This window comes from Staurois parvus, unplaced genomic scaffold (genome assembly GCF_062004578.1).
Source record: "Staurois parvus isolate SC_StPar_1 unplaced genomic scaffold, SC_StPar_1.0 ptg000678l, whole genome shotgun sequence".
Lineage (NCBI taxonomy): Eukaryota > Metazoa > Chordata > Amphibia > Anura > Ranidae > Staurois > Staurois parvus.
Window position 1 is genome coordinate 1,628,507 of NW_028318474.1, and position 21,588 is coordinate 1,650,094.

A 21,588-nucleotide genomic window follows, 5' to 3' on the forward strand; every position below is an offset into this window, starting at 1 on the left:
TCCAGGGGGCCCAGTGCAGCCTCCCTGTCACATTTTGTTTTACACTTGGATAGGAAGGGTGGCGGGGGTGGCATATACAGGAACCAATCCTCTCCATTTTCCTCCTGAAACCACTGAAAGCAAGCTTCTCCTCCTCTCCCTCCCACCGGCATTCAGTGGCTACAGGAGGAAAATGTTCATTATGCTATTCAAAATAAAAAAATTCTACATTCAGAACCATTTAATTTAATTGTGGCCCACAACTGTTTACCAAATCACTTAAGTGGACCTCGCTCTTTAAAAGGTTGAACACCCCTGTTTTAAAGAGACCATTTTGCCAAACTGAAACTCCCAGTAAATGGTCTCCTTGTAAAAAAAATTAATTACTTATCTCACCTGCCACCTGTGTCCTGCAGCAATGTGGATTTTAGCAGGAGGAACCAATGAGCATAGCAGGGGACCATGAGATGGACACTCCCAGGAGTGTCAGCATTTGAAGAAACTTCAGCTGGCAAATTTCTGTCATTGTCAGTGACGTGGACAGCAGGAAAGGTTAAAACTGACTCTCTGTCTGTACTGCCCTGTATTTGGTATTCACATGGTAGTTCATTAATACCCTGTGTCATTCTTTAAATAAAGAATTAAAAAAAAGTTAAACTTACTCTCTTCTTCACAGAGTAACCTTCTATTGGGAATTTCACCTTTTCAGCAGGGTCAATTTAAAGCAGAACTTCACCTGCAAGGGGAAATTCCACTTTTCCACCTCCTTTCCCCTCCTCTCCCACTTTTGGACACATTTTTGTTTTGGGGGGGGATTTGGTACATAGTTTTGATAGGTGCCCATGTCCACTTTGCCTAGGCAATCTGAGCGGAAGTTCAGATCTCCTCTTTTTGCCCACAACCTTCTGGGACACATCACAGGTCCCATGAGGCAGTGAGACCATTCACATAGAGCAGAGCGGCTTGCACATGTGCAGTAGGAAGCCAACTTGCCAAAGTAAATACAGTATATCAGCTCTGGGGGAACCAAAGACTGGCAAAGGAATGGCCCGTGTGAGGACGGTGCTGGATCTCTGGACATGTAAGGCAGGCCATAGACTGTGCAAATTTCTTTCTTCCAACCACAGTGTTGAGAGGGGAATCCCTCCCGCCAAGCCCTTGTGTTCTCCTGGCAGGGGGATGGGGGAGCCGTCCCCACCAGAAGAAAATAGTGATTAATGCTAGCAGCTATACCAGCCGCTAGCGATAAACACATGTAAAATCCAGCAGGCTGGTTCTTCCCAAGTTGATTGATCAGTCAATTTGGGTACATTCAGCCTGCCAATACATGATGGTTTGAATCTCGACCAGCTCCTGCTGAACCAGATGAGATTCAAACTATCTCTGGCCAGCTTCTAGCTGATGACTTTACATTTTTTGGGGATGGACCAAAGATCCTCTTTAAGCTATCTGCCTCCCTACATGCAGAAAGAATGTAAGCACTGGATAAAGGCTTGGATAAAGTGAATAAAATCTGCATCATGTACAATTCATTAACAAGAACATTTATTTAACCAGAAAGATTACATGGCATGTACATTTCCTTTTGTACTATTGATTGGACAATCCCAAACCATGGGGCACTGATCTGGAGTTTTCCTTCCTTGTCCATGATACCTTAACCTCTGGGCACATTCTTTTTTTTTTTATAGGGAATTACACCTGCTCTCTGAACAGTAATGGAACACTGAAAGCTAACAGCACAATCCTTGGTAATATTAATACACTACAGATGAGTTCATCAGATGATGTGGACTCGTTCAATGATGGTGCTACATTTAATCTTACGTGCTGTAGTCCTGATATTGGGGAATTTAATGTAACATGGACTATAAGTGGACCGGCAGGTGAGCTCCTTACATTGTTTTTATTTCAATGGGTTGGTAAAAACACAGATGAATACCAGGCAGACTTAAAAAGACCACTTGAGGCATTAAAGTGCAATAATGGTTCATGCACATGGGCATGAAGCCGTATAATGTAAATTGTGAGTATATTTCCACACTTGGAATACATAGCTGCAACATACAGACCACCAGAGTAATGAATTGCTGTATGCAGGAGTACACAGGTTTAGGCCACTAATACAGACATAAATACGGGACTACAGAATACCTCTCCTTCTCCTCTTCCCCATAACACATGAAAAGGTGTTCTGTAGTCCACAAATAGGAACTAATAACAATGTAGCCGAGTGCGGTACAGGTCCTGAGGAAGTATTTTACTATACTATTGATGAGGTCAGCTCCTTCTCTCTCCTGAGAAGACTCCGCCAGAGGCCATCCAATAGGAAGTGTCCTTGTATCAAACAGGCAGTGAAGCTGGCACCGAAAAAAAGAACTCAAGTAAAAGGAAAAAGGAGAAAACATAGGACTGTGGAGTATGGGGGTTACATTATAACTCAATAACTAAAGACAAAACCTTTTTTTTTTTTTCTTTTTCTTTTAGTTTTGGATAGAGTGAAGGCAGTTTAGAACCCCCCTCAGGTCTTAATTGGTGTCTGTGTCCTCGTTAGGGAGATTCACCCCATTTGTCCTGCTTACTATTATCTTTGAAAGTGAAAGGAAAAGAAAATCACGAACTTTGTGTTGTCTGCAAAACAGTGTTAGAGGGGAAACCTTTCGGCAGAGGGGCAATCCTAGCATCTAAACAACCACTGGATCACTTTTACAAGCAGCAGGAAGGGACATTCCTAACACCCCCCCCCCCACACACACACACACACACACACACACACTGATTTCTCTGGCTCTCCCATTCCTTCTGGGAATCTGAGAATGCAGGCTGGCTAACCATATTGCATACCATCCTCTTTTATATTTTAGCAAACAATTGGGCAATATATTGTGCTTTTGTGTATTAAAATTCAAAAGTTCAAAGTGTTTTGTTTTATTTTAATTTGCATTGGAAAAAATTGCTGTGCAAATACTGTGTGACATAAAAAAACTGGAACATCCACCATTTTATTCTGTAGGGCCTCTGCTTGTATATTTTCTTTTTTTCTTTTTCAAAACCCTGTGATAAAAAATTATATCTGCAAAATACTCCATGCCTTTTATCAAATTCCTTGGGGTGTCTACTTTTCAAAAAGGGGTAATTTGGGTTTTTTGTACTATCCTGGCATTTCAGGGCCTCCGACACTGTGATAGGTAGTGAGGAAGTGACATGAAGAAATATGCCCTTTGAAAGCCTGAATGTGGTCATTGGATTTTGTATGTGGCTAGGCTGTCTAAAAGTCTCTCACATTTGGTATCCCCATATATAGGAATAAGTAGAAGAATGTGTTTTGGGGTGGTATTCCACATATACCCATGACATGTGTGAGCAATATATCATTTGAGTGACAACTTTGTGTAAAAAAAAAAAAAAATGTTTTATCATATTCCAAAAAATTTTGGCAAAAAATAAAATCTTCCATGGACTCAAGATGCCTCTCAGCAAATTCCTTGGGGTGTCTACTTTCTAAAAAGGGGTCATGTGTGTGTGTGGGAGGGGGGTTTGTACTGCCCTGGCATTTTAGCAGCTCAAGAAATGTGATAGGCAGGCAGAAAGTAAAAGCTGCATAAATTCCAATATACACAGCATAGTTTGTATAACTTTCACATAAGCCAATTAACCCCTTCAAACCTAAGGGTAAAACAAATCTTAAAGACTAAGTAAAATTTTGCGACTTTGACGTGTGTTAGTAAAACCGTACATATTATCACAACTACTTTGTACATCCAGGTGAATTATACATTGTATTTTTCAGGACAAATTAGGCTTTCACTTCGTGGTAAATAGTAATGGATACTATAGGGATATTTTAATTATGTGTGTATGTATATATATATATATATATATATATATATATGTGGTGTATTCTCAAGTTATTGACCATGCCAGAATATGACTGAGCTAGATGTATTTTACACAACAAAAGCAACCAAGAGCTCTTTGTTATGTTAATTTTATGCAAGATAACCTGGGCACTCAGGGGTAGATTTGTTACAATTCAAAGTAGGTAATTTGCAAATCTGCAAGGGTGATAAAATGCAGATAGCTTAGTCAGACTTGAAAGGAGTTGGCCAACAGAGGTATTGAGTATGGTAAATAGCATTCTTCAAAGAGTAACTTGTTTATCAAATTAATAGTAAAAGAATGCAGTTTAAGAAATATCTAGACAACTTTACTTGAGCTGTCCAAGCCCAAAAGGCATTACCTGTAACCGAGAAGATCAAAGGGGCCCCTAAAAGTGGCCAATCAGAGTGCTTGCCATTGTACTGAATGGAAAAATATGTACATTAAGGAAGCTTATTTTTGGTTAAATGTGACAGGACACAGGAAGGTTCTCTGAAGGGTTCTAATGATTGCCTGAATATTCTAAGTATCCTGTCATCTGCCTTGTCTGTACCTCTGTTTTATGAAATATCGCTGAACTGATTAAATGAATCTCTCTGGAAAAGAACTGTTAGTTGCTGCGGGAAAAGTACATTTACAAATATATACTGGCCATATGTCCTCCATCATTGATATAAGACAACAGATTTGTCTTATGAACTGTTTTTGTGTGGACTACATAATTTTCAGACAACAGATATCTCATGATTTTTTCATTTTCAAAGAAAAACTGGTCCAAAATAGTAAAAAAAAAATAATAATTTTTTAGCTGTGTCTGTGCTGTTTCTTGTTACTACCATAACCTACCACTACAGAACAACACAAAGTAAATTATCCAGCTCCTGATGATCACAGCGATACCACATACATATACTATAATGCCAAAAGTATTGGGACACCTGCCTTTACAGGTACAGTGGGGATCAAAAGTTTGGGCACCCCAGCTAAAAATTTGTATTAATGTGCATAAAGAAGCCAAGGAAAGATGGAAAAATCTCCAAAAGGCATCAAATTACAGATTAGACATTCTTATAATATGTCAACAAAAGTTAGATTTTATTTCCATCATTTACACTTTCAAAATAACAGAAAACAAAAAAATGGCATCTGCAAAAGTTTGGGCACCCTGCAGAGTTAATATCTTGTACTGCCCCCTTTGGCAAGTATCACAGCTTGTAAACACTTTTTGTAGCCAGCCAAGAGTCTTTCAATTCTTGTTTGAGGTATCAGTGCCCATTCTTCCTTACAAAAGTCTTCCAGTTCTTTGAGATTTCTGGGCTGTCTGTCACGCACTGCTCTTTTAAGGTCTATCCATAGATTTTCAATTATGTTGAGGTCAGGAGATTGTGAAGGCCATGGCAAAACCTTCAGTTTACGCCTCTTGATGTAATCCCCCGTGGATTTCGAGGTGTGTTTAGGATCATTATCCATTTGTAGAAGCCATCCTCTCTTTAACTTCAGCTTTTTCACAGATGGCATCAAGTTACCATCCAAAATTTGCTGAAATTTTATTGAATCCATTTTTCCTTCTACTCATGAGATGTTCCCTGTGCCACTGGCTGCAACACAACCCCAAAGCATGATTGATCCAACCCCATGCTTAACAGTTGGACAGAGGTTCTTTTCATTAAATTCTGTGCTCCTTCTTCTCCAAACGTACCTTTGCTCATTCCGGCCAAAAAGTTCAATTTTAACCTCATCGGTCCACAGAACTTGTTTCCAAAATGCATCAGGCTTGTCTATATGTTCATTTGCAAAGTTCAAACGATGATTTTTGTGGTGAGGATGTAGAAGAGGTTTTCTTCTGATGACTCTTCCATGAAGACCATATTTGTACAAGTATCTCTTTATAGTGGAATAGTGTACCACAACTCTAGTGTCTGCGAGATCTTTGTGGAGGGATCGTGCAGTCAAACGAACGTGGGTTTTGAATTGTTTTTCTCACAATCCTGCGAGCTGTTCTGTCTGATATTTTTCTTGGTCTTCCAGATCTTGCTTTAACTTCCACTGTTCCTGATGACTGTCATTTCTTAATTACATTCCGAACAGAGGATATTGACATCTGAAAACGCTTTGCTATCTTCTTATAGCCTTCTCCAGCTTTGTGAGTGTCAACTATTTTCAGTTTCAGTTTTCTAGACAACTGCTTAAAAGAACCCATGGTGCTGATTGTTGGGGCAAGGTCAGATGAGTCTGGGCATTTAAAACCTTTGAAATTGACATCACCTGGTCTTCCCAGACGATGATTGAGAACAATTCATGACACTGGCAGGTCTCAGCTTTGCAAAGGGGGCAGTGCATGCTATAAATTCTGCAGGGTGCCCAAACTTTTGCAGACGCCATTTTTTTGTTTTCTGTTATTTTGAAAGTGTAAATGATGGAAATAAAATCTAACTTTTGTTGACATATTATAAGAATGTCTAATCTGTAATTTGATGCCTTTTGGAGATTTTTCCATCTTTCCTTGGCTTCTTTATGCACATTAATACAATTTTTTAGCTGGGGTGCCCAAACTTTCGATCCCCACTGTACATGAACTTTAATGGCATCCCAGTCTTAGTTCGTAGGGTTCAATATTGAGTTGGCCCACCCTTTGCAGCTATAACAGCTTCAACTCTTCTGGGAAGGCTGTCCACAAGGTTTAGGAGTGTGTCTATGGATTAGGACATACAGTATTTGCTGGGGGAGGGGTGGAGCCTAGCTATGGTGGCGTAGGAGAGCACGGAACGGGTGCTTTCCGAGATCCCCACACCGCCCTAGATGCCTGAGGGATTGTAAACCGGGGACCTACCTGAGAGTGGCGGGGCCCGGAGCGTGGCAGTGAGAGAGGACGGTGCCATTGGAGTTCGTTGGAGGCTTGTGGGAAGAGGTCTGGCTGAGTGTGCGGGGCTGCTGGGAAGGAGACGTGGCATGACCACGTGGGCAGCCGCGGAGGAGTACTGGGTAGGGGAAAAGCCGGCCGGCATCTGAGGTGAGAGGGAAGACGCCGGCCCGCTACCCCCCCTCAGTAAATGAGCAGACAGCACACTCCCCTAGGAATGATATATTCAAGAAGAAGAGTGGGACCCGGAGAAGAAAAGACTCAGAGGAATCCCCCTGAAGAGAGCAACTGAAGTCTGAGGGTTGCTGCTGGTGGCCTGTGGCTGTCTCAACCAAAGGAAAAGCAGGCGGAGGGTGAGTGTGAGCAGCTCTAGCTGGCCAGTATTGTTTAAACAGTGACTGTATGTTTAAAGGAAAAGAAGATATTTGAATGGGAGATTCCCTGGGGGTGATACAATGACACAAGGAGGAATTAGCAGCCCCAGAAGAAGGAGAATATCATGAAAAAGTTGATAATAAGGGTGGAGTGAAATCAGGGTCCCTGGTTTATACCCTTTTAATTTACTGTGGTTCCTGTATTTAAGCAAATAAGACACATAGAAGAGATGAAGAATAAAAATGTCAAAAGTAGTGGGCTAAAGGGATCCCAAGCTGGTACAATAAAAAAGTATACGTCCCAAGGAAATGTGACTCCAGAAAGATCTCAAGGTATTGGTGAAAAAAGTGGGCTGGAAATGAGTTTGGAAGTTAGCCCTAGACTCTCCCTGGGAAAGAAATGTAATAGCCAACAAGTAACAGAAAATGTGGAGAGGAGAGAACTTGAAAGTGAATTACAAGTACCAAATAAGAAAGAGATGGCAGATATGTTTAAAAAACAATAAAACAAGAACTGACAACTATGCGGAGTGATTTGGGGCAGATGTTATTGCGGATGGAGGAGACGGAGGAAAGAATTAAAAACCATGCCCAATTTATCTCCGGTTTAGGAAAAAGGGCAATAGGTATTAGGAAAGAGCAAAAAAATTTGCTTTATAGGATGGAGGTACAAGAAAACAGGGAGAGGAGGAAAAATCTTAGGGTAAGAGGAGTTCCAGAGCTTGTAAAGGGAGAGGAAATACGAGGCCTTGTCTGTAAAATCTTAAATTCCATAATGGACAGACCAGAAACAGAATTGGTTAATTTGGAAGGGGTTTTTATAATTTGAAGGACCCAACAAGGAAGTGGAAAAGAGAAACCGAGAGATATAATTGTCCAATTCCAGAAGATGGGAGATAAAGAAGAGATATGGAGAAAGATTAAGGGAAGATCAATTATTAAGTATGGAGAAATGGATATACAGATATTTGCAGATTTAACATCAGAGACATTATGGAGAAGAAGATCTCTGAAACCCCTGTTAGAGCAGATGAAAAAACAAAACGTGCACTATAGATGGGGTATCCTGGAGTGTTTAATCGGATGGAAGAACGGAGTTACAGCTTATTTGAGATTCCCGGAGGATTTAAGAGACTTCCGCAACAGACTTGATTTACAAATTATAGAGATTTCTGGTTGGGAGGATGAAGAAGGAGATTGTGGGGCTAGAGGAAAGGAAGATTGGCAGTTAATTAGAAGAAGGAGATAGGGGATGGAGGGAAGGGAGAGATGGAAAGGGTTTTTTTTTTTTCTTCCCTCACTCTCTCCTTTTTGTCCTCATGAGGTAGCTCCTTTTGGGGTCTTAAGACTTGTTGGAACCATATTGAGTTTATGAGATAGATATGGGGCATCTGGGGTGGTGGGAGGTGGGGGAAGCCGATCATGGGTAGAGTTCAACCCCAACGTGGTAAATCTATGGTGGGTTTGGACCCTCAAAAGATTTATAGGCAAATTACAAGCCTGAAACAGGGAGGGGTGAGGAAAAAAGTAAGCTTAAAAGAAGGGGTGGGTGGGAGGGAGAGGGGGGGTAGAGTGGAGGGGTGAAGGAGGGTAGGGGGGAGGGTATTAGGGGGGATAGCCTAGAGGAAGAAGAGAGTAATAGAGGCGGAGAGAGTGGGAGAGAGGGGAGGAAAGAGAGAAGGGAAAAGATATAAAGAAAATGGAAGATTTATGGTTTATAACTTATAATGTGAACAGGTTGAGTTGCCCAGGGAAAAGGTTTAAGTTATATAAGGAATTACAACATAGAGCCGCCTCAGTGGTCTTCCTGCAGGAAACGCATCTTGAATTGAAGTCAAATGTTAAGTTAAATTCTAGACATTATCCATTATGGTATTATTATGCAGATTCCCCAGTTAAGAGAGCAAAGGATGTAGCTATAGGATTCGCAAAGAATATAAGGTTTGAGTTGAAAGATAGAGAGACAGACCCGGAAGGGAGGTTTTTATTTCTGAGAGGTAAAATACAAGATATTGAATGTACAGTTGCTAATATCTATTATAGCTATTTTTGAAAAGAGTTTTAAAGAGATTGATGGATTTTAGAAACAGGTTTTTGATAGTAGCTGGGGATTTTAATTTATGTATGGATCCACAAATGGATACAACTTCTTTTACACAAAGAGAGGGGAGTAAGTCCATAAGAGTAGTGAGGAAAGTAATAAGGGAGTATCAGCTGGTGGACAGTTGGAGAATCATGCACATGAAAGATAGAGACTATTCCTTCTTCTCAAAGGTTCATGAGATGTATTCTAGGTTGGACTTTGGTTAAAGTAACAATAGAGGTAATGTCATTTTCAGATCATGCCCCGGTTGTAATGAAAGTAGGATGGGGAAGGAGGCCTCTAGGAGGGTCAGTATGGAGGTTGAATGAGGCTCTTCTAATGGATCAAGAGACTGAGCAGACGATTGGAGAGGAGATTAGGAGATATTTTGAGGAAAATGAAACAGGAGATGTGTCGGAGGCTACAGTGTGGGAGGCCCACAAGGTATTTATAGGGGAATCCTTATTGCAATTGGGGCAAGAAAGAAAAGAGAAAAGAGAGAGAAAATCAGTGGGCTCTTAAAGGAATTAGCAGAGTTTGAGCAGTTGCATAAAAAGAATATAAGAAAAGAAATAATGCAGAAAGTAAAGAAAAAGAGAGAAGAATTAGAGATTATGATGGAAGAAGAGAAGAAGAGAGTCTTTAATAAAGTGTTATGTGAAAGATATAGATGGGGGAAAGAACAGGAAAGTTTTTAATGAGAGCTTTGAGGAAAAAGAAAAATAGGAACTATATAGATAAAATAAAAAACCCCAAGGGAGAACTGGTTCACTCAACTAGAGATATTGCGAAGGTGTTTAGGGATTATTATAGTAAGTTTTATAACATTGCCCCCCAAGGTTTAATATATAAGGATGGAATACCAAAGGCGGAAAAAAGAATATATTTAAAAAATGCAGGCCTACCGAAATTAAATGAAGATCTTCTGAACTCTCTAGAATCTGAAATTTCAAATGAAGAAATAAAGATAGCATTAAAAAGCTCTATGACAGATAAAAGCCCAGGACCAGATGGGTATACTGTTAGATATTATAAAAAATACAGTGAATTGGTAATACCTAAATTAAAGTCCTATTTTAATACTTTGGGGGGAGAGATGGACATGAGACGAGAATCATTGCAGGCTCAGGTGGTCCTCATTTACAAGGAAGGAAAAGATCAAACCCAGTGTTCAAGCTATAGACCAATATCATTACTGAATACAGACACGAAGATATATGCAAAGATCTTTGCAAATAGACTGAGGGATTTAATGCCCGAATGGATACATGAAGATCAGGTGGGATTTGTCCAAGGGAGAGAGGGCAAAGACAATGGGTTGAGATCATTGCTGCTTATTCAGAAAAGTAGAAAGGGAAGGACTCCAGTGGTGGTTCTTTCAGTGGATGCAGGGAAGGCATTTGATAGAGTTAACTGGGGATATATGATGGTTACATTGGAGGTCAAATGGAACAAGACAGGGCTGCCCGCTGTCCCCATTGTTGTACGTTTTGTACTTGGAATCACTGTTGGCAACAATAAGGAAAAATTTAGACATAAAAGGAATATGTGTAGGAAATATAGAACATAAAGTTGCCACTTTTGCGGAAGATTTATTGTTTTATGTCGGTAATCCTAAAATAACGCTCCCTAACTTAATGAGGGCATTGAAGGAATATGGAGAGATGTCAAATCTAAAAATTAACCCGGCTAAAACAGAGATATTAAACAAAAATCTTCCAAATAAGGAAAAAAGGGGGATACAATGGGAATTCCCCTTTGTATGGAAAGAGAGAGAATTAAAATACTTGGGAGTAAAACTCACCTCGGCATATAAAAACCTTTATAAATCAAACTATATAGTAATGCTAAATGAAATTAGAGAGGAACTAAAGAGATTAGGAGGAGGAAAGCAGTCCTGGTTGGGACGCATAAATTGATAAAAATGGTAGTGGTTCCCAAAATCCTATATAAATTTCAAATGGTCCCTAACAAGATCCCAGATGTATATTTTAAGATGATTAAAAAGATGATGATAAGATATATTTGGAGAAATAAATAACTGAGAGTATCTTATGAAGTGATAACTAGAAATAAAGAGAAAGGCGGATTGGGAGTGCCAGATTTTAAGAGATATTATAAAGCAGTAATTTTGGCTAGAATATTTGATTGGACACATAATTTAAAAGGGAAAAGTTGGGTCACAATAGAAAATTCACTTAGTGGTAATAATTTAAGTTTAAGTAGGAGTATATGGGTGCCATCAGAGTATAGAGGGTTAAAAGAGAGCACGAGTGTGTACACTTTAAATGTGTTAAGAGTGTGGGATAAAATGCACAAACAGTTAAAGTGGGAATTTAACTCATTCTTGATGCCACTGAGAAATTCAGGATTTTTCCCGCCCGGTAAGGAGGAAATTTCAGGGAAATGGATCAAGAATGAGGGAGTCCAGCTGAGAGATATAATGAAAGGTGTAGAATTGAGAACACTTAAGGACTTGGAAAAGGAAGAAGGAAAGATTTTCACTAAGATAGATAGTTGGAGATATAATCAATTAAAATGTTTTGTTAAGAAATTGCCTAAGCCTTTGAGAACTAGAACAGACTGGAATCTGTTTGATGGACTGTTGGAATCACGGGGTGATGGAAAGCATGGTACGGCAAAAATATACAAAATTCTCACTGAATTAGATATAGGTGGAAAAAAATCAATGTATATAGAAAAATGGGAAAGAGATTTGGGGGTGCAGATAGATGAGGGTAAACAGAAAAAAATATTTAGATTGGTTCACGAGAATATAAGTGCACATGAGGTGGAAATTAACTACAAATGTTTTACAAGAGGATATATTACACCGAGTATAGAGCATAAAATGAGTGGGGAGAAATTACCTTTGTGCTGGCGGGAGTGTGGAGAGATAGGCACGATCTATCACATATGGTGGAAATGTCCAAAGATACAAGTATTCTGGAGAAGAGTGATATATCAAATTAGAAAGATTACGGAAGCTGATATTAGTTTGGATCCTGGAACCTGCCTTTTACATAATACAGAATTATCAGTAAATAAATATAAAGAATCAGGTGTAGGGTACTTTTTAAATGCAGCCAAGGGTTTGATCCCAAAGTTTTGGTGTCAAGTAGAAGCTCCAAAAGAGGAAGACTGGATAGATAGAGTGGACCATATTGTTAGATTGTAGAAATTATTTTATATTCAAGAAGATAGGTTGGCGACATATTATGCAAAATGGAAAAAATGGGAAGAGTTTAGATCAAAGGTGAATAGATGAAAAAAGATCTCTCTTTATTCCTGCCTATCTGTAATAAGAACACCTTTATAGCCTCTTTTTCTCCTGCCTAAGAGCGTAAGGAGAAGAGCGGGAGGGGGGGGGGTGATTTTAGACAAACCCAGACACGTCCATCGGATTGCCAGACAGAGAAATATGATTGGTCACTCCAGAGAACACATCTCCACTGCTCTAGAGTCCAGTGGCAGCGTGCTTTACACCACTGCATCCAACACTTTGCATTGAATTTGGTGCTTTAAGGCTTGAATGTAGCTGCTCTGCCATGGAAACCCATGCCATGAAGCTCTCTATGCACTGTGGTTGTGCTAATCTGAAGGCCACACGAAGTTTGGGGGTCTTTAGCTATTGACTCTGCAGACAGTTGGCAACTTCTGCGCACTGTGCACTTCAGCATGCGCTGACCCTGCTCTGTCATTTTACGTGGCCTACCACTTCATGGCTGAGTTGCTGTTGTTCCCAGTTGCTTTACTTTGTTATAATGCCACTAACAGTTGGATTATTTAGTAGCAAGGAAATTTTATTTCACAGGTGCGAACCTATCACAGTACCACACTTGAATTTACTGAGCTCCTGAGTGTGACCCATTTTTTTCACAAATGTTTCTATAAGCAGTCTGCATGTCTAGGTGCTTGATTTTATGCAGCTGTGGCCATGGAGGTGATTGGAACACCTGAAACCAAAGATTTGAAGTGATGTCCCAATACTTTTGGCAATACAGTGCATGTGTATGTTATTTGTTCTTTGTACCTGTAGTACAGCCCAGAAACAAAAGTGCGCATTGTGCTTTTTTCATTTATGCTACCTAAAACACTGACACTAACTGATACTGATACTAATTTTATAAAATAAAAAAAAAACTAATCTTTCACCTTCAAAAAAAGTTTTCTTTATGTTTTATTTTATTTTTTAATATTTATTTATTTTTCATTTTTTTTTACACACTGTTATTTTCTCTCTGCAAGGAGAAAGAGAGATACAATGTACCTCTCTCCTTCATTCAGACTGATCACAACATTTTTTTTTTTACTAAAGACATGTAGCAGGATACATTTTGGCCTAAATGAATGGCTAAATTTGAGTTTATTGGATATTTTTTATAATGTAAAAAATGTTGTTTCTCGTTTATATCACAAAAAATAAAAACCCCAGTGGTGATCAAATACCACCAAAAGAAAGCTCTAAGACTGAAAATTTTTCAAAAAAAGTTTTTCTCTGTTTGCATTTTTGCAAATAAATTATCATTCTTCATAAATTTAGGCCAGACTGTATTCTGCTACATTTATTTGCTGAAAATAACCCAAATCAATGTTTATTATTTATGTAGCACTACCCCTCGCTGAGTTTTGGGTCCCCCTACAGCTTTGCACAGCCAGCCACCTCGCATTTTCTTCCACACGTTGCATTCAGAGTCAGTAAACAGTCCTTGAGCATGGTTTTGTGATCTTATTGAGGGGTTGATAACTTTTATAGGGTTGAAGGGTGTATGGTATGCCTAAGCGAATTGCAAACTTGAGGACAAACTACTTAACAACTATGTACAGATATGGACAAAATAGTCTCTCCTCTGAGAGCATTGCAGCATTTTAGTGTACCTTTTCAGACCTGAGATGAATCCTCCTCTTCACCCAGCTACCCTGAGGGTATGCCCTGGCAAGAGGGCCCATAAACTACCAACTTAGCACAGCAGCCCTGGATGAGAAGCTAGTTGGGTTTTCCACCTAACTGCCCTCTTCCCCCTTATACGACCCAGGGGGTGTAAGAGTACTCACAATTTCCTCCTGATAACTTAATGGGCTGATGGCTGCTTTAGGTCTTCCGCTGGGCTGGCTCCTTCCCTGCTGCTCAGGGCATCCTCCCTTGAAGGTGGTGGTACAGTAAAGATCCTCTTCATCAGCACCTACCTGAAGGTAGGCCCCTTCCCTGGGCCCCTCCCAGGCTCCACACTTTAGTTTTCACTCCATCTTCCAGCTGACACTGCTCCTGTCACTCCAAGGCTCTCTGATTCTTAAGGGTTGCCTCGGTCACCATGCTCAGCCTCCTGCCAGGGGATTGGCCAAGGTCCTTCAAACATGTAGATCTGGGCCTTCTCCCCTCCTCCACCCCTCCTCCAGAAAGTTCTATAAGTTTCTGGAAGGGTGGGAGGGCTCCAGAATCCTTGACCTGTTAGAGCCTCCCAGTCTTTCCTAAGGTGAACTCCTGCCTCACTCACAGGCTGACACATCCCAGGCTGCTACTCGGCCTATGTCTAAAAAAAACCAAACAGGCTATCTGGCTAACCTGAAGGATGTTACATTTAATCTGTAGGAAAGTTATAGAGTCCACACACTATGATATGCTTATCTGAAAATGGATAAATCCTGATGTACTAATGGCCTATTGAATCTCTTGAGATCCGAAAATGCCAGGATAGTACAAATATTCTCCAAATTACCCCTTTTTGGAAAGTAGACAGCCCAAGGTATTTAGTAGGATGCATGGAGAGTGCTTTGAAGTTGTAATTTTTTGTCACAATGTTTTGGAAAATTAACAAATGTTTTTTTTACAAATTTAGTTTTTACAAACTGTCACCAATGCAGTTCAGCATCATCATATAACTGGTGTGGTGGTTATTAGGGACATTACTGGTGACAGAATGTAAAAAAAAAAAAAGAAATAATAATATTTTTTTTATCACTTTTTTTCTTTTTTTGCAATTTTTTTTTGCACATGTTTAAAAAAATAAGTTTAGGCTGAAAGATGAGTTAAAACTCCCACAACTTTATATATTTCTGAAGGCAAACACCCTAGAAAATAAATTAGTGGTAGTTTCAATTTTTTATGTCAAACAATACTATCACAACGATTCCTGAAATGAAAAATTTCTTTCCAATCATTTTTATTTAGTATTTCAAAGGAATTACAATTATCCAACAATGCACTTGTGACAAATAGTGTACTTTTGCTGCACACCAGGGTGTAAAACATTTCAAAAGAAAGAAGTAACATATTTTACTAAATGTTAAACAATGAGGATGTGGAAACACAGACTCAATTTTGCTTCACCCCTCTGATGATGTCATTAGTATAGGGAGGACATTGAGGTGATACTGCAAAGTTGCTAGAGTGATCCTTCCCACCTGCTATATAATTAGTGGCTGAAGGGCAGAGTAAGACAAACGGCTCATGTGACTGTAATAAATTGGCTTCACACCCCCAGAGTGATTTGTCACATATTCCACATTACATCACAAGTGTCCCAAGGGCCATATGGAAAAAACAAAATAAAGTAAAATGGGGGGGAAAGAAAGACCGTAAGGAGGAGATCAACAAAGAAAGAAGTGCACCCTGTTCAGGCAAGAGATATGGCATCATACATGTCTCATAAGGCATCCAAGAAATGCAAAATGTCAGTAAAATATACACTAAAGTTATTTTTAGAACAGACAAATGCAATATATTACCCAATTAATTTTTGGTAAAATATAAAAAATGAGGTTGTGAATAAGTAAATTGTAAGCTCCAAGGAGCAGGGCCCTCAAATCCCTCTTGTATTGAACTGTATTGTTACTGTATTGTCTCCCTTTATATTGTAAAGCGCTGAGCAAACTGTTGGCGCTATATAAATCCTGTATAATAATAGTAATAAGTAGATAAGGCTTAAAATTGCATGCACCTGTGCATGGCACTAAACTTCAGTACCCTATATTTTCCATTGGGGACACTTTAAATGTCCCTACAGGTCATTAGTTCATAGTTAACCATGAATAATTGGAGGGATCAAAACCTTTATGGGGGGGGGGGTTCAAATGCTTGAGTGTAAGTTTACATTCTTAACCTTTTTTTAAAAAAATGTTTTTCGCTAAACTTTATTTTTTATCACATAGGGGACAAAAAGTCTAAAAGACCCACGGTGCTTTTTTACCTCTATTTTTCTCTTATATTGGCTTTTTAAATAACAAGTGCAGTAATATAGAGGTTGAATATAAACTTTACTGCAGCATAACGCTTTTGGTAGCAAAATAGTATATTTTGTATAGGGATGACTGAGGTTGCACCAGGGACAAAAGGACAGTCCCTCAAAATGACAGTTGGGAGCTATGACTTTGCTATACCAAAATGTTTTCTGTTTTGTAATGAAAGTGTAATTCAACTAATTTCTATGTAAATTATCTCAATCTGTTCTCAATAGGAGGTACAGGGAACCTAACAAGCAACACAACGTGCAGCATATACATTGTGACCCCCAATGTCATAGAATTCAGCCCATCAGTCACCATCTATACATGTAGCTTTCAGCGAAATAAAGGGACAACAATTTTGAAGACGATAAAAGTGACCTACTATAAAAAAGGTATGTTTACTTTGTACATGTATCCAGAGAGATTGCTGCTCTCCTTAGTACCTTTTACACTCAGGTCTATCACTACGAATCTCCCAACCCTTCCAAATCATAATTCATTCAACCAAGTCTACAGCTCCATGACTTCCAGTCTCCTTCCTCCACATTTTACAGACTTGGACCCTGATCTTGGAAGCTGCCATAACACATAAGGCATGCTAAAATGCAATTCAAACCAATCACCTGTGATAATAACCACTTGAAAAATGTTTTTACATTTTAAACCACTAGACACCCAAATATATATATATATATATTTATATATATATATATATATATATATATATATTGTATATCAGAAACCCTGTTGCTAGACCATTCATTTCAACAACAATCTTTCCATCTTTCCATAAAGTTTTATGTGCATTCAATCCATTTTAAAAACATTATTTACCTATAAAAACCTGCCTTGTGCAGACATCCAAAAGCCAAGCCTGCTGCTGGGTGCCGCCATTTTGGACGTGATATTAGCACTTCCAGCAGACTCACAGCTGTCACTCAGTGATACTTTATAGCATGCCAATTCGCTCTTCCCCCACTGTAAAATATTAAGCCTTGCCCAATTATAGCATAAGTTAACCCCAGCTTAAGGACCTATTCACACCAGTGCTTGCACAAGAACAGAGCAGCTGGTGTGCTGTAGGATAGGAGCAAAGAACCTGTGGCAGAGCCTGGGGAAAATGGGGAAGAGAAAAGCTACCCCTAGTATACTAATATGTAAACTTGTAGCCTTAGAAAGTGAACCCTTTGGGGTAGGCCAATAACAGGCTTGGGTGGAGAACCCACTTACGAAGGACCTATGATGAGGACCATAGAGGAGTTGAGTAGCTATCCTATGTTGTTGTGGACTTGTCTTGTGTAGAATGATGATGTTGGGACTGACAGAGAAGAGGTGGAGGTTTTGTATTGCTCATTGTTCTTCTGCCACAATAAAATGTTAAAAAGCTGAATGTGTGGGCATTCATTATTTGAAGAGGTGGGCCTCAGGTCTGGAGAATGACAGTGACCAAAGATGGCAGAGTTTCTCCAGGTGTGTCTGTGTACCCTGTCTTGTTTCTGCACAGGATGATGGTGGGAGGGACCCTTGTCCAGCATGGTCGTTGCTAATGGTGAACTGATGCCCCGCTCACAGACACCCATCTGTACACATTGCTCTACTACTGCCGAGTACTAGACCCTGAAGTGAAATGTCTTTGAGGTTCCTCACATGCTCTGGAAATCAGGAGTGTTCTGCATCTATATCAGACCTCAGCATGAGTTTTTACTAATTTCAGTTTTCTTTATATGGGTATTTTCTAGATCTCTATTTCTGTTTCCTGCAGCTAATATCACAATACCGTCATCCTTGAAAGTTTCAACAAGCAAAAATCTTAAAGTGAATTGCCAGACGAATATGAATGTTGATAAAATCGTATGGGCGAGAGGCACCATCAGCAACATTGTGACTAACAGTAGCATATTACAGAAGGATAGGGTAACCCCCTCTTGGGCTGGTAAGTAAACAATCATATGTGACATACAAGATAAAGTATTTTATAATATCACCAGATCACATAGATGTAATATTGTCAAATTTGGTTTTAGTTAGTTCACAAAAAAAAACTGCCTATGCAGATAGGAGACACCTGCAGTTAAAAACAAACTATGCAGTTCTGACTAAAGTTAAATAATGCCTTTGCTATAGGTGTAGGCCATCTACATACTTCTCAAAGCCTGACCTAAAAACTCCCAGAAATGGCATCATCCCATCCTGCCTTGTTGCTAGGCTATTGCTAAGACACTCCCAGCTGTAATTGTTCACACCCACCATCAGAGAAATTAACTCTCAAACCACTCTGCAGCATTGTAGGGTTTCAAACCAGCTGGGAGCGTCTTAGCAATATCTTAGTAACTAGGCAGGATAGGCAGATGCAGTCTCTGGTTCAGGCCAGACTTCAGGAAGTACATACAGGACCTAAACCTATATCAAGGGCATTATTCAGCATTATTTAACTATAGTAAGTACTTTTGTTTAAAAGTTAATTTCTATCTTTTGGGTTGTCAATGATGTGATCTCCAGCAGAATTCCCAGTTCCTCTATACTGCTCTGGTCATCAATAAGTAATGGTACAACCCGCACTTTGGTTGATTTCAGTAATGGAGTCTCTTAAACAATATCCTTATTTTCCAAAAATAATCCATACACATCTCCTACTTAATGGCCCAGTCATCTATTTTTTTTATGCAATTGTCTCTTACTGTGTCTTTCTGCCTCACTGTAATATTCTCTGTGAGCTCCCAAATGTATGTTGGTGGGATAGAGCCCAGAAGTCAGACTCCAGTAACAGAGCTGGTTTGAGGGAGGCACACAGAAGAAAGTTTTCTGCAGCAGATTGATTAGATCTTCTCTCTGTCACTCTGCTCTCCCCTCCTGTCCTGTATTGTGCTATGGCCCTAGTGGAAGTAGGAATGGAAGTGGGTTGGGGGATATGCACAAGTTTGATGCAGTCTGACCCTGCATGTACTGATGGGTCAAGCTAATTATATCCTAATTTTGGGATTTCATGTGTCAGGTGCTATGGTCCCAGTGGGGAGAAGAGATGGCCTTTGCATAAGTGTGATGCAGTATGACTGTACATGTTCTGACTGACCATGGAGATATTTCTATCTTAATTTTGGATTTTCATGTGTTGGGTACTGACTTGTGAAAATGTAATTTATATTATAGTTACATAATTAGTCTGGCTGAAAAAAGACAAAAGGCCATCCAGTTCAACCATTAAAAAAAAAGTTATAATCCTATACCCACAGTTGATCCAACGGAAGGCAAAAGAACCCAGCAAAGCATGATCCAATTTGCTCCTGCAGGGACAAAAAAATCCTTCCTGATCCCCTGAGAGGCAATCAGATATTCCCTGGATCAACTTTACCTATAAATGTTAGTAAGCAGTTATTTAAATTGAGGATTTTCGTGTGTCAGGTTTTATGGCCACAGTGGGGGGACTTTGCATAGAGGGGGGCACTGTATCAGCATGTTCTGATTGGTTGAGAAGCAATTTATTCCTTAATTTTGGATTGTGTTGGGTGCTATGGATCCAGTTTGGGAGGACTTTGGTTGGGTGTGGTGCAGGCTGACCCTGTATGTTCTGGTCTAGGAGCTATTTAGACCGATCAGCCATGACAATATGACCACTCACCATAACCAATCAAGGTATGGACGCCACTAGATTTCTGAGATTTTGTTGTGATATTTGGTACTAAGCTGTCAGTTGCAGATTCTTTAGGTCCTGTAAGTTGTGAGGTCGGGACTGCATGCTTTTCCAGAGCATTCCACAGATGCTCAGTTGAATTAGGATGTGGAGAATTTGGAGGCAACTCAAGATCATTGTTGTGTTCCTCAAACCAATCTTGAATTTATCAGACCAGGCCACCTTCTTCCATTGCTCCGTGGTCCAGTTTTGATGCTCACTTGCCCATTTTAGGTACTTTTGGTGGTGAGCATGGGCCAACAGGGGCACCCTTACTGGCTCCATACTCAACCAACTGTGATGCACTGTGTGTTCTGATACCTTTCTGACTGAACAAGCAATTGGAGCTACTTTAGCTCTTCTATTGGATTGGTCTACATTGACCAGCTTTCGCTCCCCATGTGATTCAATGAGCCGTGGCCGCCCATGACCCTGTCACCTATAGACCACTTTTGGTAATTCCTGACCACTGCAGACTGGGAACATCCTATGAGAGCTGCAGTTTTGGAGATGCTCTGACCTAGTGATCTAGTCATTACAATTTGGCCCCTGTCACAGTCACTCAAATCCTTATACTTTCCCATTTTCTCTGCTTTCAGCAAAACAACTTCAGGGATGACATGTTCACTTGCTGCCTAACGCATCCCACCCATTTTCAGATGCCATTTTAATGAGATAATCAGTATTATTCACTTTACCTGTCAGTGGTTATAATGTTATGACTGATGGGTGTATATTGTATATCTTAGTTTTGGATTTTCATGTGTTGGGTGCTATGGCTTCAGAGTTGGGGGGATTATGGGCAGGCAGATTGCAGTCTAACCCTACATGTTTTCATTGGTTCACAGGCACCTACTTTTGTGTTGTCTACCAGGGCAGCCTAAGTTCATACGCCAATCTCACTGTGTTTATTGTACCTTTGCCTTTCACGGAAGAAATAACAGTTTACCCTCTGCAAACATATCTGACAGCTTGTGAAGGTACAAAACTGGTAACGTTATCGTGCTGTGTAAATGGATCTGGCTACACTCGAAATTTTACAAATGGCTCCCCACCTATACCTGGTAAGTGTGACCTTCATAATGATGTAGAGGATCTGTCTTGTAAATCAGTTAATCGATATGCCAAATACCTTTAGAGATGGTTGAGTCAGGCAGTGCACATAATTTTAAAGAAAAAAATAACCTCTTTATCCTTTGCTTCCACCAGTATATGCATCCAGTGTTGAGTGTTTTAAAATAAGTGTTATGGTAAAGCGCAATGAAGCCCTGGTATAGCTGTAATCCAGTAGCATATGTCGTGCTACCCTCATAGGAGCCACTGGGAAGGATTGGTCCTCTGTTTCTTTTCCTAGACCTTTTCAAGAACCTCAGCATTCTAATACAGGTTTATTGCTGAAAGTAATACTTAGTTCCCAATCGTAGTGCTAGATCAAAGAAAACAGGCACCAAGCCAGGTAATAATATATTGTAACTGTGAAAGAAGCGTAGGCAGAACAGAACGCACATGGAGGATGATAAAC

At 39.8% G+C, this 21,588-nt stretch overlaps 1 protein-coding gene across 1 annotated transcript in view; it reads left to right on the forward strand.

Moving 5' to 3' along the window:
• The window catches only part of LOC149447649 (adhesion G protein-coupled receptor F5-like), an 81,385-nt gene that overhangs the window by 23,694 nt on the left and 36,103 nt on the right, over positions 1-21,588 (forward strand). The window contains exons 6-9 of the mRNA XM_089652274.1: positions 1,671-1,865; positions 16,630-16,791; positions 18,162-18,332; positions 20,915-21,130. Of these exons, the coding sequence (XP_089508400.1) occupies positions 1,671-1,865; positions 16,630-16,791; positions 18,162-18,332; positions 20,915-21,130 (744 nt within the window). The remainder of the gene's footprint in view (positions 1-1,670; positions 1,866-16,629; positions 16,792-18,161; positions 18,333-20,914; positions 21,131-21,588) is intronic.